Below are 17,293 nucleotides of genomic sequence, written 5' to 3' on the forward strand. Positions count from 1 at the left end.
GAGATCAGAAAAATGATAGTGCAAGTAATTGTAAAGTAAGAGAAAATTTCCCTTATACCCTAAGGGAAGAAAAATGTGAGCCAGTTAGAAGTGGAGCTTTATGAAGCAAGATCTGCTGCCTTATCTCAGTAAATCATACCTGATGCTTTAGTGTTGAAAGAGACTTTATTGATATAGAGTCAATTACAACAGATATATTTAAATAATTTGGCAGTAAAGGTAAGCAGAAGATTTCCCTGTTCTTCTGCCACTTAGAACTGCTGTAAGTTGTTGTAAATGTTTGTAGAAAGCATTGTATTTTGAAACAGTTGCAGCTGATTTTGCTTGAAAACTGAGTGAGCAGTCTGACACAGAAACCAAATAGAGGTATTTCAGCCAAAACTTCTGAGGAGCAGAAGGGTACTCTTAAGGAATCGTTTAATTTTACATAACGGGCATTAAAACATTAACTTGTGAACTTTTTAACTTCAGGCAAAACACATAGTAACTTGGATTTGATTGCAGAAACGGAGAACTAACAATATTAGTAGGGATTGTATCCATTTTTTTGAACATAAAAATGGTCTGTATGCTTAAGCATGGAAGCACAGTGCATATATACCATATTCTATAGGAATACCTCTACAAATCTGGTTTAAGTAAGTGATTGATCTGTGCCTAAAAGACGTGCTTTTTATCTCCTGCCACTGATCTTCACTGGCCTTCTTCATATTTTCTTTTTCTTGCTGAATGAAGTCTCTCCAAGTTCAGGAATCTCTCAATTTCTTCTATTTGGTTTTGTATAATGGAGTTATGAACAGAACGGCTGTCCTCATCTCTGGGTGCACTTTCACTTCTTCCTGGAGTTACAGTCATGGGAGAGGACTTCTGCTCGTGCTGTAAAGCAGTAAATCCTTCTTTCACCTGACAGAATACAAATTTGGCAGTGAATAATTCAGTGAAATTCAGGTAGAAAGGTTGAAATTGTGGGATTTTGCTGAGCATTAAGCAAACAAGGAAATGTGAACAGAAAGATAAATCAATTGGAAAAAATGTTTAATTTGAAGTGCTTGCTTCAGCTTTAATTTAGAAAACTTGGTAATGACAAATATCCTTTTATAAACCAAACCTTAACGTAAGATTTAGTACAGAAGAGTGTGATTGAGAAAAAAAAAGACAACCTTGTACTAGAATGGAGATTAGCAAAATAAATAGTTTAATTAAACAGTTTAATGTTGCAATTGACATTTCTATTGCTGTGCAAGCATTTGATTAAGAAAACCCAAAATCATGAGGTTTATAGTGTTAACTCCCTCTCTGCTTCACTGTATAGATTAGAAAGCAAACATCATTAACTCATGCAAGGTCTGTAATAGGTTGTTTTTTTATGTTAAAGATATTTTTGTTTGAATAGTTTTAATTACTATTTGATAGCTATTTCATAGCTATCCAAATCAAACACTTATGGCAACACAGTAGGGAAACAGATTTTTGCTTGAATGATGAGTTCTCCACTCGTAATCCAACATTGCCTGGCTCTCGGGGAGGCCAGCGTGCAGCACCAGCCGCCTGCCGGAGCACAGGTGCACAACAAAGCCATGTTACACGGAGCCAGTGTTGCAGTTGTTCTTGGGGGTCTGTAACGTAGCATCTAAGAATGTGGTTGCATGCTAGGGTAATTCGCTTACAGGGATTGCAAAATGAGGCCTTCCCCCTCTGCTCAATTATTTTTTTAATATTAGGCAACTGTGCCCCAACCAACTGTAAGCCACAAAGTCTTTATGAGGCCTGCCTTTATTTTAGCACAGGAATTTTGTGCTAAAGCTTTCTTTCCCCCGTGCACAAGCATTTCTTGAAGTTTGAAATATGAACAATAAACTTCATGCAAATTGTTCACTCAGCCTATTGCATGTGTAACAACATTACTGCCATGCAGCTGAACATGCGGATACTTAGGTCAATAAGGACTGTGATCTCTATTTCAATGAGGAAGTAACTTCTTCATTTGAGCAATAACATTTTCAACCTGTTATTTCTAGCGGCTGTATACATATACTCTCCCATGCTCCTTCCCAAGGCCTCAGAAAGAAAGAGATCATACTTCATTGCATGCCACTAGTCAGAATCTCTATGGAATAGCACATCGGGCTGCATCTGTCCTGTACTAATAATCCAAGAGAAAAACTCTCATGTAGGTCTTCCACATGTGGAAGTGAAATTTTCCAGTGAAATAAAGCCATGCCATGTTACTTGGATTTTACTGAAGACAACAAGCATTTAGACCTCTTTGGAGAAGTAACTGCAGTTAGCTAATATATACATATAGCATTTTAATACAGTTCTGTGACAGCAGGTTTGGAATAAAGCTTTAAAAGAATAATCTCAGCTGTCAAACTAAAAAGCCTCAGCATTTTCACAATAAAATACAAGGAAAACGAGTCTTGCTGCCAGCACTGAGTAATATGGCCACCTATGGGACACACATGCGTAAAAAACATCCGTTGCTGAATAGTATGACTGCACATTTAGGGACTTGTGTTTAAACTGAGCTGAGGATGCTTATTCATCCTTACCTTGGTACTCAGGCATGTACAGACTAATGTTTAAAACAGTTCTTCTTTTTTTTATTTTAATTGCAGCTGTAGCATTTCTTTTTAATGTTTATCACTTTTTAGAGTACTGTACTTTGGTTGAATTAAGATTACTCAAATTATGGAAGACATAAGTCTGCTCTAGTTATCACCATACATGTTAGTCAAAATAAATAAACTGAGCAGCAAAAAAGACTGCTGAGCCTATTTTTAATCTCCCAACAGCTTTTTCGTATCAGTCATAAAAATGACAAATTTGAGGACAGAAGGCATTAGAATGATACCAAGACAGAAGGGAAGGAGTGGTCTCCAATATCCCAGGGTGAGATTTCATAGATCAAGTGTTTGGAAAATAAACAAGCAAGGCATTCTGTTCTTGTCCATCTCAGCTTTTGCTTAGCCAGCAACACATAAGGAGCTTTAATTTGGAGGTGACAAAGTAGATATAACCACAATCAGATAATGAAATACAGCTTTGTATTAGCTGTAGATCAGGTATTTTAGTTCACTCAATTCCTGGCTCCACCTCAGTGAGACAAAGCAAGAGACACACAGTAAATACCACCACTGTGTTTGGTGAAAAATCTACCTCACTGGTTCCCAAGTAGAGTCATGTTAGGAAAGTTGAGTAATTTAAAACATCAGTCTTTACTTTTGAATTTCAGAGAATGTGAATGCTAATGGCATTGAGAGCTGATTAAGTCCGCTGAAGTCAGCCAACTTGGTCACTTGAAAACACCATGCACCCTGACCTCAAACCTCATCCAAAGATGACAGCCGTAACTACCTGAGACATACCTCTAGAACCTCTTCTAAAAAGGAAGGTCAACCGCAGTTGTAAATTATTGTATCACTTTTGAATGTGTTTAGCATTAGGTCAAATCCTAATACAGCAGTTAAAGCTGTTCAAGCTCCACAGTCTAACATAGATCTAAAAATGCAGTATGAGCCATTGCTAGTGCCATCCTGAATGAAGTTGTCTTACAGGGAAACAACAGGTTTCTTTTTAATTCTCTGCTTTTACACGTTTGTGTAATGTCATCTTACTAAATAATAAGAGAACTCTAAATGTGGCATCGCATAACTGCAGCGTAGAATAAACAGATAGGCTCTAATTCATAGATATGCTGAATTTTGAGTCTTTCACAGATTCTTTTAAGTAACATTTTCCTATCAAGGAATAAAGGAAACTATGTTTTTCTACTTTTACATACTATTTTTTTTTCCTTTCTTTTTTTTTAACTCCTACTTTTACTGTAGGTGATGATTTTTATTAGGGTACACAATGAACTACCCTCTTCCTCCCCTCCCAAACAGACTGGTTAGCATCTGTTTGATTCATATGCTGTGACTTTTTCCTGCTGCTTTCTATCAACCTTAATTGTGAAAAATGGTGCCTTGTTGCCCTTTTGATATTATTTTGGAGATTGACTCAGTCTTAAAGTATCCAGATGCGTACAGTTGTACAAATATCTGTGGAATTAGCTCACTGAGGTCTGGTCCGCAATATTTTTAATTGACTTACATGTTCTGTGGGAAAAGAAGAATCATAAAAAGTCTTTGCTGTAGCATTCCATTCTTCACTAGGGTCTCCCTGGGGGTCTCGGTGGATACTAGAGGTATTCAAAGTGTCGGCAGCTCTGTTAAAACTGGTAGAACCTGATTGACAAAAAGGAAATGGTAACAACTGCAATTTAGTCTCTAGGCACTAATTGTAACATAACTAAACTTCTGGTTTACCTCTGATCTTAAAAAATCAAATATTTTTGTTTTAAATCACTGAATTTCTGTTGTAGGCTTTTCCCTTTTCATTTTTTTTCTTTCACATACTTCTGCATCTATTTTGTCTCTAAAGATGAGGTATGTTTCTACTCTGATTAAAAATGTTTTATATCATTTTCACATATTAAGTTAATGATAAATTAAAATTGTGATTTATAGAAAATGTATGTATTCTGAATATTCTAACTGAATATATTTTTTCAAACAGTATTACTTTAAGACTCACCTTCTGATAATGATAATAAAATACGTAATTACTGCGATCCTGACATCATATTCCAGGGTGACTTGTAATAAAAAAGACATTCTAAATACAAAGGTTTTTAGACAAACAAGAACATTTTAAATAAGGAGGCTTTTTGTAAATGGCTACACCTAATATTTCAGGAAATCAGGCTACAGCTCTCTAATAAAGGTAGGAAGGGCAAATAAGTAAATAATCATAGCAGAGTATAAGGTTCCAATCCTGCAGTGGCTTTATGCGCTGCTAATAGCTCCGTTGAAACCAATATCGAGTTCCTTGCAAGATCAAGACATAAGCGTACTTTCACAATTACTCATAATGCAAACAGTAGCTGTTTTGTCACTACACAAATGCCCGCCGACCACTGCTACGATAGCAAAATCTTTGTTTTGCTATGAAAAGACATGTTACCTCATGGTTGTCTAACAGTTAATTAAGAATACTGGTATTTTCTCGGGGCACAAAGAGGGAAATTATTATGAGATTGTGTTTGTTTTATTTTTCAAGAGTTTGCCAGGAAGATCTTGTCCATTCCCAGTTCATTCCTCCATTTACTGATGTGGAGTGGCTGCTCTCTGGGAACCTGAGTTGTGTAAACAGTAAATTGCACTGTGGTTAGGCAGTAAAAGGAATTCCCTCAGACAGGCTTACTAAACTCTTTCACCAATGCTCTTCACCTCTAAGTCGCCCCTATGGCTAAACTGTTTGTGATTCTGTAAGTAAAAAAAAAAAAAAAATAAAAATTTAGGGACACCATGGATTCCACTCCGGGTTTGCCATTTGGGAAAATATCTGAAAACAAAACAAACCCCAATAAATCTTGGAAGTTACAGTGCTGAGTACCACAACAACTAACTCTTGGGTGCTCTGACAGTAAGGTTCTCTAGTCTCCAAAAGAGGTGGAGGATTCAGAGAGGTCAGCAAGTTGAAGGAGGGACCTATCTGAATTAGGCAGTATGATGAGAGTGAGAGGCACATCTGGGAGCCAGAACAAGATCCTCACTGTGAAGTTTTGCTAGAATTCAAGGTCTGGCGACTGTACTGGTCACTAGAAAACTCATTTGGGCAATTAGAGTTATATTAAAATCCCTACCAACTCCTTTGGATGAACCTCTCAGAGTCACTTCTTGGAAGTACGGTACTTTGGATACAGAAAAGTTTCTGACAAGAGAAGGAGGAGGAACACGTGGGAAAACTTAAGACAGTGCTGTCTGTTCTTACAGAAAAGATACATGCAGGACATCACATATCTATGCATTAATTTTCTTGAAACAGGTATCAAAATTCACATTATTAAAAGAAGTAATGTGCCATCCGAGATCAGGATTCTGCTGCCTTGCTACCACCACTATTGTTTTAGGGACAAAGACCTTTCTGAAACTGAACTTCAAAAATTGTGCATCTGTATACAAATATACAAAGGCAAGAGACCAACTACAGAAACAAATTACCTATAAACCTAAATTCATAACACCAGAACAATATAAAGAAACCAGACTGCTGGTGTTCTGTCTCACTGCCACTGGCTGCAAAACTAAGGGACGGGGGTCCATTCTGCTCTTGGTACATTCAAGGCACAAAGCTCAAAACACCACCTCAACAAAACCTCAATTAGACACAAACACCCTGTATTATGTATGGATCTAGCTCTTTCGGAAAACATATAAGCACCCAAAGCTCCATTTTTCTACAAAAGCAGGGGCTTTCATTTCTCCCAGAGTCCAAGAGATCATCTGCTTTTAAGCTTACAGCATGCATTACGAACAGAATCCGCATGCAAGCTTTATTTTGAGAAAGGAAGGCAGCACGTATTATCTTTTACTATGTCCAGTTACTGAACTGGAGGAATATCTGTAAACAAACTGAAGTCCATTTACTGTGGAAATACAGATGATGCTTTTATTACTTCGGTAAAAGATGGAGTTTAAAAACGGCACTTTTAGTAAATAAGTATAGGGGTAATCTAGCAGCTAATTTCATTGCGAAACAAATTTAAAATACAGTTTTTCCACATTTCAGTAATGATTTAGAAACACATGGAATGAAGCTCATATTTACTGTTTTGCACATGCAAAATATTGCTCAGCAAATAATCAGCAAGTGCCAACAGGAGGAGATGGAAAAGCTCCGTGAGCACTCTTAACAGCTAGGTGTGTTTTCCAGAGCTTCAAAAAATATAAACTTCTCCTTTCACACATTCAACACATTCAGATGGCTTTAAGTGTCCATCTGAATTAAAGATGTACAATAAAATAGAAAAGTAAAGTTTCTCTAAGCCCCATTCAAAGAAGCATCTACTGGTTCAAAAACTACCCTAATTTGTATACAAAACGAGGGCACTGAATAATTTCCAAAAGCTGCTCAGTGCTTTTCAGAGATATGCGGAGCCCTGAGAGAGTGTGCTCTGCATTAGGGTTAGAAATGCCTATAAAAATTCCATTTGTCATGGCACTGCTTTTCTTTCACAAAGGGAAATATGAGGAAAAGTTTATTTAATCAGATAATTGAGCAAACAAAAGCTGTTTAGTTGCATTTATACTATAAATTAACAGAGAAATCTCATCTTTCATTTTTTTGGCCATATAACTAAAATGTCAGAAGGTTTACATTTTTCTAATGCTACACTAAACTTAGATGCAGAAATTGCACATTTTGATAATTTTTCTAAGTATATTCACTACGTGCTTCAAAACGTAAATGCTTATTTTTCTTACCTAGTCCTGTTTCTCTTCTGTCAACATTTTCACTGAGATTTTGACACTGTGTTTTTGAAATAACCTTTGTGTTTTCCACTGAGCACGGTAGTTTCTCTTTCAAAAGGGAAAGTTCCTTGGAAGCTGAAGTCCATGTAGCTTGACCTCTCATTTGATTTACTCTTGAACAAGAACTGAGGTCTAAAAAATTTAAGTATACTGGAGTTTTCTCAGCTTTTTTATCTGAGGTTGAAAGATCAAAGGATGACCTTCCACTTACGTTTACTAAATTTCCAGATGCTCTCATGGGTAAAGAGCATGATTCTTTCAGGTGACCCTCAGCAAACTTCCTTCCTGGATCTGTACTATTCAGCGAGTCTTTTTTCTCTTTTAACAATGTGTTATTTCTTGAATTATTAATCTCCAGGGAACGTCCATTTTTGATGGAGTGTATCTGAATATCATCATTAACTTTTTTACATGGAATTAGTTTATCTGTACTAATTCTATCTGCTGGGTTTTTTTTATGAACAATTATTTCAAGATCATCAGCCTTTACTGGAGATACGGCTTCAGTGTTCAAAGTACATGTATTTGTATCATTCCCCATTTGTTCAGTACTGTCTTGTTCAGGTTGCTTGCTGCACGCATCCTCCACATTTATTCCTCTTTCTGTTTTTGGGGGGCATAAATTGAAAATCCCTAAGAGAGACGTATTATCACCGTGCTTTTTTGTGGCATCATCACCGCTTGCATTATCACAATAAACAGTTGGTAGATTTTGAGCATCAGTTGCTGCAACACCAGTACTCCTCAGCGCACCATTTCTGTTTGTGTTTCTGGCATTGTCATTGTAATTTCTGTCTTCAGCATCTGTGTGTATCTGTTTAAAAGGAAGTTTATCGCTATGTAAACTACTCAGATTTAACAGGTTTTTTTCTGTTTTATGTAATCCATTACCTGCATAATTGTCACTGTCCAGCAAGCTACATTTTTGGTATTCTGTGTGAGCATTTTCTTTAGTATAAGACAGGATGCTAAAACTTAGTTCCTTAGCTTGATGATTATCTGTACTTCTTTCACACCCATCAGTCTTCTCAGTGCAAAGAACCACTTCAGACTCGGTTTTGGGTGCTTCAGGTGTAAGGATGCTTTTGTTGCGTTGTATGGTATTTGATTTTTTATCTGCCTTAGTACAAATTGATTCAGCCGTAGTATTGCACAATCCTTGCTTGCTAGAGTCAGGCTCCTGACTTGCATTTTTCTTGGAGACACCTACAGTGTCAGTACTGTCTAAAAAGACTCCTCGTGTTTCCGTGTGACATACTGTCAACGGCTCAGTGCTGTCCTGTAGCTTTTGTTCTAAATTTGCATTGTTTTCCTCCAGTAACATTCTACATGTTGCTCCTAGATTTTCTGCTTCTTTGCACTCAGTGACATATATTTCTGAGGTCTGTCCTTGAGTAATTAAATCAGTATCTGTGCAGAGGGTATTCCTGGGAGAAGCCTCCCTTTGATTTTCTTCATAAGGGCTAGCAACATTAATTTCATCCTTAAAACTGTTTTCAAGAACTTGTAAATCTGTTAGAGTAAGTGTATTCTCTAGTTAGTGATAGATAACCCAGAGGTTTACTGCTTTATTTTTACAGTTTAAAATTTCCAGAAAGATAGACTCAAGATTAGTATTGATACTGGCTTTTCTTATCTTACATTACACACACAAGTCTATCAAAAAGTTACTGAAGTATTGTATTATGGTAACTTGCAAAATATTTATAAGCTGTTCAAACAGAAAATATACTAACATTCTGTAGATTTTAGATACGGCTTATAGTTGAAATATTTCCCAACTGATAGCTGTCAGCCTTATTATTGAAAGAGGTCTTTATTATGAAATTATAACACATACTTAATCAACCATTGTGTGTCTACATAAAGTTTAAGCCACTGGTTACTACTGCAACTCTATTTGTCTTTGTTTTGAAAGTGGCATTTTTAGCTAAATGGAAAACAAACCCAAACAAAACTGTTTAAGGGACTATGTTCATACCAAAAGGAATATGCTATGACTTGATGATAGTGGGCCAGTGAGGAATAACAAGCATTTCAGTATCTGAAAGGTGTTTTCTGAAAGATACACTCAAAGGCTGTGAGCATTGATCCTTTAAAGCAGTCACTTTGCCCTTAAAAAGCTTTTAAATTTCCACTTATCTTTGCTACACTTTAGAGACCGAGCATTAGAGACTGAGTACATTTCCTTTAGGTGGCTTCAAAAAATTACTTACTGGAGTTACAGAGTGCTTTGCATAGAAAAGCGTTACAATTATCCACATGAACAGACCTTCATTGTCCTGTGCAGCGCAATCACTCTCTTTCTGCCTTTTTTAATTGTTTTATGGGACAGTCCTTGGTTTTGCTTCCAAACACTTCTATACACATCATAGTTCTTCCTAACCCCTGTTCACTACTTGAACTGGCATGCAGAGAGAGCACTGCAACAGCTTGTGGGGTTACAGCACACCGATCTTAATGTCCCAGGGCAGCCACTAGAAGTACTGTCCTTTCATTCAGAGCTTTGTGAATTTATCATAGATTGGCACTACTGACACCAAGAATTTTACTGTTGTTAGCACAAAAACATTTAATTCAGGATTCAAGCATTCTCTTGTCATATACTGTATCTGTAAACATTTATCCTTTCTTCAACAATACTACTTATCTCTATTATCCATGTAATGTTATTACTTTGTTCTATCTGTAATTCCTCAATGCTTAAAGAGTAGTCCATTGTGTTCTTTACTTCAGTTTCTTCATCATGTCCAAAATTACAGGCTTTTCTTACTATAGACTGCATACACTCATTTGCTTTCTGAATAGCCTGTACTTCACTGGCTTTTGAGTGTTCTTGACCACTCTAGCATAAGAAAGGACAAAAGATTATACACATTTTAATAATTTACTACAGTCACTGATTAGATTTAAAGTTCAGGACTTAGATTTAAAATTATTTTTACAATTCTGATGGAAACTAAAGACCATTCACCTGAAGCATACAAAGTTAAAGCAAATGGACAAAAAAAAAGCAGACTAATACCTTAGAAGAGTAGGAAAGAAATTAGGTCCTGCTATATTACAGTCCACAGAAAAAAGTTACATAGATTGACAGAACTTCTCAGAGGAAGGAATTTGTATTGTACACGTGCTGACTGGATCAGTCCCTCTGTCTACTGGCTAAATCAGTGACCTGCTCAGTAATTACATGTGGAAAAAAACCTGCATGATTGCTAATTCCACTCAAACACATGGGCATACACACACATATTAACACTATATTTTTCTAACAAACCACCTAGGGTTTTCAACTTCATTTCATAGGCAAATAAGGCTTGTGAATTTGCAATTCCTGTCAGTCAGTTCCTCATTCCCTCCCACATGGCTTTTTAACCTGAATTTGAGTCAAATTCAACAGCAGTAGAAGCCTGAAAGATGTGTCTACTTAAAGTTTAAGTCACTGGTCTACTACTGCAGCTGTATTTGGCTTTATTTTTGAAAGTTGCATTTGATAAAGTTCTGTGAAAACTGGGAGCTGAATAGTGAAGAAACACACTAACAAAACCCCACCAAAAACCAAACCGAAAAAAACCCCAAAAACCAAATAGAAAAGAAGATGCATCCTTTATCATCATCAGCTGTTTGGCAGCTGAAGGCAGGAGCATATGCGGGCTCTTGCCCTAAAGACAGGCCATAAAAGTAGGTAGATGTGGGAGGGAGCAGGGGTATTTCTTAGTCCATAAAAGATGTGAGAAAAAGCTGAAGATACTTGGATGACTGGAGGTGTTGCAAAAGGAAGGCTGGGCTGTGGGAGGGAGCTACAAGCGCTGTGCTTGGGCATCAGATGTGTGGGGAGGACAGCGTATATTGCAAAATGGAGGGAGGTGCGTAGACAACACTGGTAAAATTGGGCTTATTGCAATGGTGGCATAGTAGATTACGTAGAATACAAATCTGCAGGAAACAATTTTCTACACGTCACAGAAACATCCTGATGATCCCAGCTTTGCTGATTTGGGGGAGGGAGGAATCACGGTGAATGGAGGAGGGTCCTAAAAATAGTTTTCCTCTGCCAAATACTCCACCTTCAATTTGAAGTTTCAGTTGAAATTTCTTTCTCTTTTCCTCGTATTTTATTATCATCTTCCCTGTCATTCTGATTTGGAAATTGTAAATATTACATCTTTTTTGTTTTCCAATTTTTTAATTAGTTAATTTTGCTTCTATATACAGCCTTGGCATCACATTTTCAAGCTTTTCTTTTCAAATACAAATACGAGAAATTTCCTTTTTCTTTCATGAAAGCTGTAATTCTTTTATAAACTCTTGCTTCTAGGAGCTGTGTCTTTAGACAAAAACATCAAACACCACAATATAACTGTGCACCTTACTCTTTTGTACAGGTATAAACCAGCTACTGAAGTGGAATATACCACATTTGTTGGTATGGGCTGAACGGCTAAGTGCATCTGAAACAAACATGATGAAGTGTTCTTAGAAAGGGAGAAAGGTTACACGATTCCTTCCCAGATTTTCAGATGCGCTGAATAAACCACGTTTCCATTAACTTCAAATGGCTGTTCAGCCCTTCAAAAATAGGTCCAAGATGCATAAACTAAAATGCGTACATATCAAAACTATCAAACCTGGATTTTAATTTTTTTCCCCATGATTTAGTGAAAACTAACTAAGCAACATACATATACCTAAGATGACCTTTCTCTCAACAGAATATTTCATACTATGTAATTCAAAACCTTCTCAAAACCAGATCTCCCTGTACATGTACACACGAAAGAATCACAATAACCCATTGCTAGGTGTAGCCCTATTCTCTAATGGTACACAGCAGTATTACAAATTATATTAAGCTAAATGTGAACCGTGGTAGAGTTAAACTAAATTGCAATTTGAGTCTGTAATGAGGTCTGACATTGTACCTTTCTTTTAAAAAAGGCCTTCGTTTAATTACTATTCCACAGGTGATCAGTATGAAGAAGTTTACATACATTCTAAATTTCATGCCCCACAAATAATTGCAGGGATTTCAGATGGCACTAGGTGTAAAAATATATATATGCATATTTCCTTGCAACACCTGGAGCCATAGTCAAGATCTAAATCATAGCCAACACCTTGCCCTTTTATGTTTTACTAGACACTGACTCATTACGGATACGAGGTGAAATTCCACAAATTAGAATAATCAATATGATCTGCTGCAGCTCCAGTAATTCCCTGGCAGTGTTCCACTGGAGATTTGACTCAGCCTAACCTGCCTAGCTTTTGAAATCTTACGATCATACAACACAAAGTGGTATGGCAATTTGCCATAAGATAGTGTAAAATATATATTTAGAAGACATCTCAGACTTTTTTTTGCATTTATGAGCATATGCTTTAAGCTTATCTATTTTCAAACACATAGGGTTATCTTAGTAAGCACAAGTACTGTTTATCATGAACGACTGATTGTGTGCATTGATTCTGCATCCTAAACATAACGCATATTTCATTTTCATTCAAAGAAAGAATGATTTTTAAAAGTTACACAATTTGCATTATACCTTGTAGAATTCATACAGCTTTGGCAAGACGAGTACTCATTTCAAGTCTAACTTCCATCGCATTATTAAGCGCACATCAGCAGATATGTATGTGTATATATTCATATATGCGTGTGTATGTATGTTTGTGAGCTACAAACATACATACATGTATTGTGAAGAAATTAATTTTAAGTTCTTCCAAATTCTAAAATATTATTATGGTTTGTCATTTTACTGACAATTCATAGACTAGTTCTAAAAAAAAAAAAAACCACAACCAAAAAAACCCTCTTGTCTTTACAGTCCTAGTGTCTTCCTATTTTCCTAACACTGAAATCATAGATATGCAAAATGAATTTTCCCTTCTTTGAAGGATAAATCATTCTTTGGACATAAAAACTAATGGAAAAATGATATAATCAATACTCAACAACAGAATACACTCAATGTGCAGGCAAAGTTTTTCTTACGGCTTATGACTTCCCAGTTTTTCAATCTTATAAAAGACTGGAATATAAATTTGCAATTCAGTTTAAGTAAGGGATAACACATAGCTGCAGGGTTCCCTGCTCTTCCTTCTGCTTCAAAAGACCATCTTCATGTGCTTAACCACTTGTTGGCTTCTCGTATGTGCTCTGAATATAGAGCTGAATGTGGATTTGGTTCACCCAGCAATGCAAGCTCAATTCTGGTTCGGTCTGCACTGCATAGAAGTCTTTTATCTTTAAAAGTCTTGCATTCATTACTTGTTGAGCTTGCTATGCCTTTGATGATTATTAAAGACACTAGGTGAAATAAAGGTTGGGTTTTTTTTTTAAACTAAAACTGAAGACCTTAGATAATCTATGTGTTGATAAAGTGAATCTTCTGATCTGTCCCATGTTACAGAGGCTGAAATTAGTTCCTCTGAGTAGAAGTGGATTTACTTCCACACTTCCAAGTAACTTATATACATATGAAGTCAATGAGTCTGCCACAGTATGAGAAACACCCATGCAAAATACGTTTGTGAAATAGGATTTAGTAAAGATAGATTATTTAAGATAACTGCTATCTATTACATATAAATGTATTAATAAGGTAACGAACATCTCAAGTTTCTATGATATAAGTGCCCCTCTGGAAGAAAGGGGAACATTCTCTGGGTACAGTAAGTTTTAATGGGATCTTGGATCACTGATTACATCAGATAAATTTTTAGGTTTAGCCATGTCAAAGGACGATCAGTGGGCATGACAGCCAGATTAGAAAAAGCGTCATATCTCTCATTCTCTAATATTTTTACAGGAAATGGGAAGTACTGCAGCTATTAGAGACGCTTACCTGCAGATTTTCCACTTGCTCAGAATGCTGATTTCCCTGAGGAGGATGATAATCTCCAAGATGTGTACAAACTCCTTTAAGGGAATTCAGCTCATTTTTAATAGTGTCTATCTCTCTTCTCATATTTTCCTCCTGTAATTATTGAGGGTACACAGAGCACACAAACACAGATCTTTACTGCATGTTCAAATATGTAAACCAGTATTTTACAGGGGTATCAACAGCTTAGCAAATTAAAGTAAATCCTTACAAGAAACATAGATGCTAAGGAATTTAATTGTACAAAGTAAGAGAATTTTGAGCCTTTTCATTCAAACAAAAATTTTAACCACATTTCCATTACAGACTATACTTTTTATTTTTTTTTTTCCTCATTTACTTCAAGTAGCAATGCATAAAAAAGTGAGATTTGTATTGGTAGCTTTCTTCCTTTTTTTGGCTCAAAGATAAACACACTAGTCAACATTCATTCTCTACCTACATTGTCAAGAAACTACAACAGCAAATAATTTGCTTGGCACTTTGCTTCTGTAAATAGCCTCAAGTATCCAATGCTTCTTCAGTGAGCATGTAACAATTACATTTGTGTATTTAGAACAAAAAGGCTGGTCAAAAGTACAAGTTGTGAAAAGAACAGAAGGGCAATTTTACAGAAATACCTTAATTTAATGTACAAATATTTCTAGAGCAGTGTATAATGTTAACACTATCCATGATGCTGCTACACTTTAAGGTATTAAGAGACCAAATTTCTAGTTAGCCATAGCAGAAACATGGAAGAAAAAAAGTTATCTTCTAAAGAAGAGTTGCAAACATTCCTAAGAAATAACCAGGGCCAATTCCTATGTCTATACAGGAAACTATGGTATAAGACTCTCCTAGGAATCAGGGAGATCAAATCTCAGGGCAGTGAGCATCAGAACAGTTCAGCTATTTTGTAGTCTCATGGTTGCAGTTGTCTCCACAGTGGCTGCACTCAAAAGAGTTAGCCTTAGACAAAAGGATTGCGAGGACAACTTTGCAGTATTTCCCCACAGCCTCCCTGAGAATCTACCTACCAAATTCAAAACCCTTCTGGCAGTAGGTGCCAATTATGGAGAAATAAAAAAGACAGACTTAAACAAATGCTGCTTAGAGTCTGGTTTCCACACACTAAACAGATCTTGTCTTACTGAAGAAGTATTCACCTTTCTTACTTGTAAACATGCATTTATTATTGCAGACAATTTTCACAGATACAATATTTTGCTAATTATTCTGGATTAAATAATTACTGAAGTATTCTTTAAAAATAATGTAGTAGTAGAAAGAATGGCAAATATTGAAGACAAATTATTGTTCAGGTGTACACAGAGGTGAATTCACTGAGAGGACATGCAGGTTACTACCTTTTATTGTCCCCTTTCACCCCACAGTCCATGTTGAATAATTCCCGTCAAATCAGGACCTCTGCTTTAACGCAAGCCTTCAGTATCTCTACCTGATTCAGTCTGAGGTTGCTTTTTTTTTCCTGGGCATATGGCCCTTCAGAATTACCGTTAGTCTGTGTCACGTCAGTCTATGTGAGTTTACAGTCATTTTTTACTATATGACAGTTTACTGGTAGTTTTTTCAGGGTACAAGAGTGCAGCCTAGAAATGCTGGTATTCTCTGAGTAAGCTGTGTAAAAAATTGCAAATTTTCTGAAAAATACATAAAATTCAATGTAAATTAAAAGCTATATCAGCTTCCATGTCTGGGTAATGGCAAGTGTGTAATTCTGGAATATTTTGAGGTGCTAAATTCAAGGTAACACCTAATACCCTGGCTCTTGCAGGAAGTGCACTGACCTTTTAGAGCACAGAAGTCAACATTTCTCCTAAATCTACCTTTTAAAAATATTCATTTCTAGAAGACTCTGCATTACTGGAAAAGAAATTTCTTGTTTTTAATGTATTATTTCTGCAATATTTCTTGGCTTTTAGGAATTAACCGAAATGCTTGATGACTATTTCAAAAACCTTTTAATACTCTAACATTTAATTTAATAAACCTACATCTTTTTTCCAAGTTCTTAGTGCTTTCTCATGCTCATTCTGAAGATTAAGGAACTTTTCTTCATTTTCCTTTGCCTTCTCCCTTTGCAGCTCATTATCTCTTTCAAGGGTCTGCAATAAAATTAATTATCCAAAAAATAATCAATACCGCATTAATGAATTTTGATGTGTTTTATGTTGCTTGGACCTTTGCTTCTAACATGCTGGAAGTGCCATACAGATCAGTGATAATGTGCTATCTCAACAATAATTTTCATAAATTAACAGAAAGGTGCTTATAGTTTAGCTAACAGGAAACAGGGGGAGGTTATGAAAAAAGAAATGGCTATAAAAGGGTATAAAAACACTTGCCATTATTCAGTTTCACTGCATAAGTTTTAATGTGCTGAGAAAGTAATATAAAGTCCAGAGATGAGAAATATGAAATGTAGCACAATCTAGAGCCATTGTACTTAAAGAAAAAACTACTGTATACTCAAAGAAAATATTTTTATTTTTCTGATCAGTGTTTCTGTCCTAAATTGTTTCTTAACCTATCTTATAAACTGTATAAACTTTAAATTCTAAAACATATCTACTGAAACATGAAGTATACATCTGCTTAGCCTTCAATTTATTTTTATTAGATCGCTGAAACAGAATAGGAGTGCATTAAAATAACAGTAATGTTAAGTTTTATATTATCATAATAGTACTTGCAACATTTTTGGGTTAACTCTTTCAGTTTTACTGTGCTAAATTAAAGCAGTCTTGTGTAAATCAACAGTAACTTCACACACATCTCAGGTACTGTTGGAATTTTTATCCTATCACATTTTTATAGCAAACAGCGTGGAAGATAAAGGACTTACTGCATCCATTATCTACTATATAGATGACACAAATATATTTGATAATGTAAACATAACTTTAATGCATGTATCTATATGACCAGCTACATATTTATGACTCTGCTGAGCTTCTTTGAAAGTCCACTTGAAAAATGTTAAGTTATGGAGGCGATACTCCAAAGCAATTCTTTTCTACTTTTACCTAAAAATGAGTC

The 17,293-nt window shown here is 35.9% G+C and overlaps 1 protein-coding gene across 1 annotated transcript in view; it reads right to left on the minus strand.

The window, feature by feature from the left end:
• Positions 1-8: 8 nt before the first annotated feature.
• The window catches only part of CCDC73 (coiled-coil domain containing 73), a 75,365-nt gene continuing 58,080 nt past the window's right edge, over positions 9-17,293 (minus strand). The window contains exons 13-19 of the mRNA XM_087743892.1: positions 16,249-16,359; positions 14,213-14,344; positions 11,774-11,809; positions 10,035-10,203; positions 7,311-8,870; positions 4,096-4,229; positions 9-903 (exon numbers count right to left, since the gene is read on the minus strand). Coding sequence (XP_087600018.1) covers positions 694-903; positions 4,096-4,229; positions 7,311-8,870; positions 10,035-10,203; positions 11,774-11,809; positions 14,213-14,344; positions 16,249-16,359 — 2,352 coding nt within the window. The 3' untranslated portion in view covers positions 9-693. The remainder of the gene's footprint in view (positions 904-4,095; positions 4,230-7,310; positions 8,871-10,034; positions 10,204-11,773; positions 11,810-14,212; positions 14,345-16,248; positions 16,360-17,293) is intronic.

The sequence above is a fragment of the Nipponia nippon genome, unplaced genomic scaffold, assembly GCF_047370975.1.
Source record: "Nipponia nippon isolate SJK-2023a ecotype South Korea unplaced genomic scaffold, ASM4737097v1 scaffold_10, whole genome shotgun sequence".
Lineage (NCBI taxonomy): Eukaryota > Metazoa > Chordata > Aves > Pelecaniformes > Threskiornithidae > Nipponia > Nipponia nippon.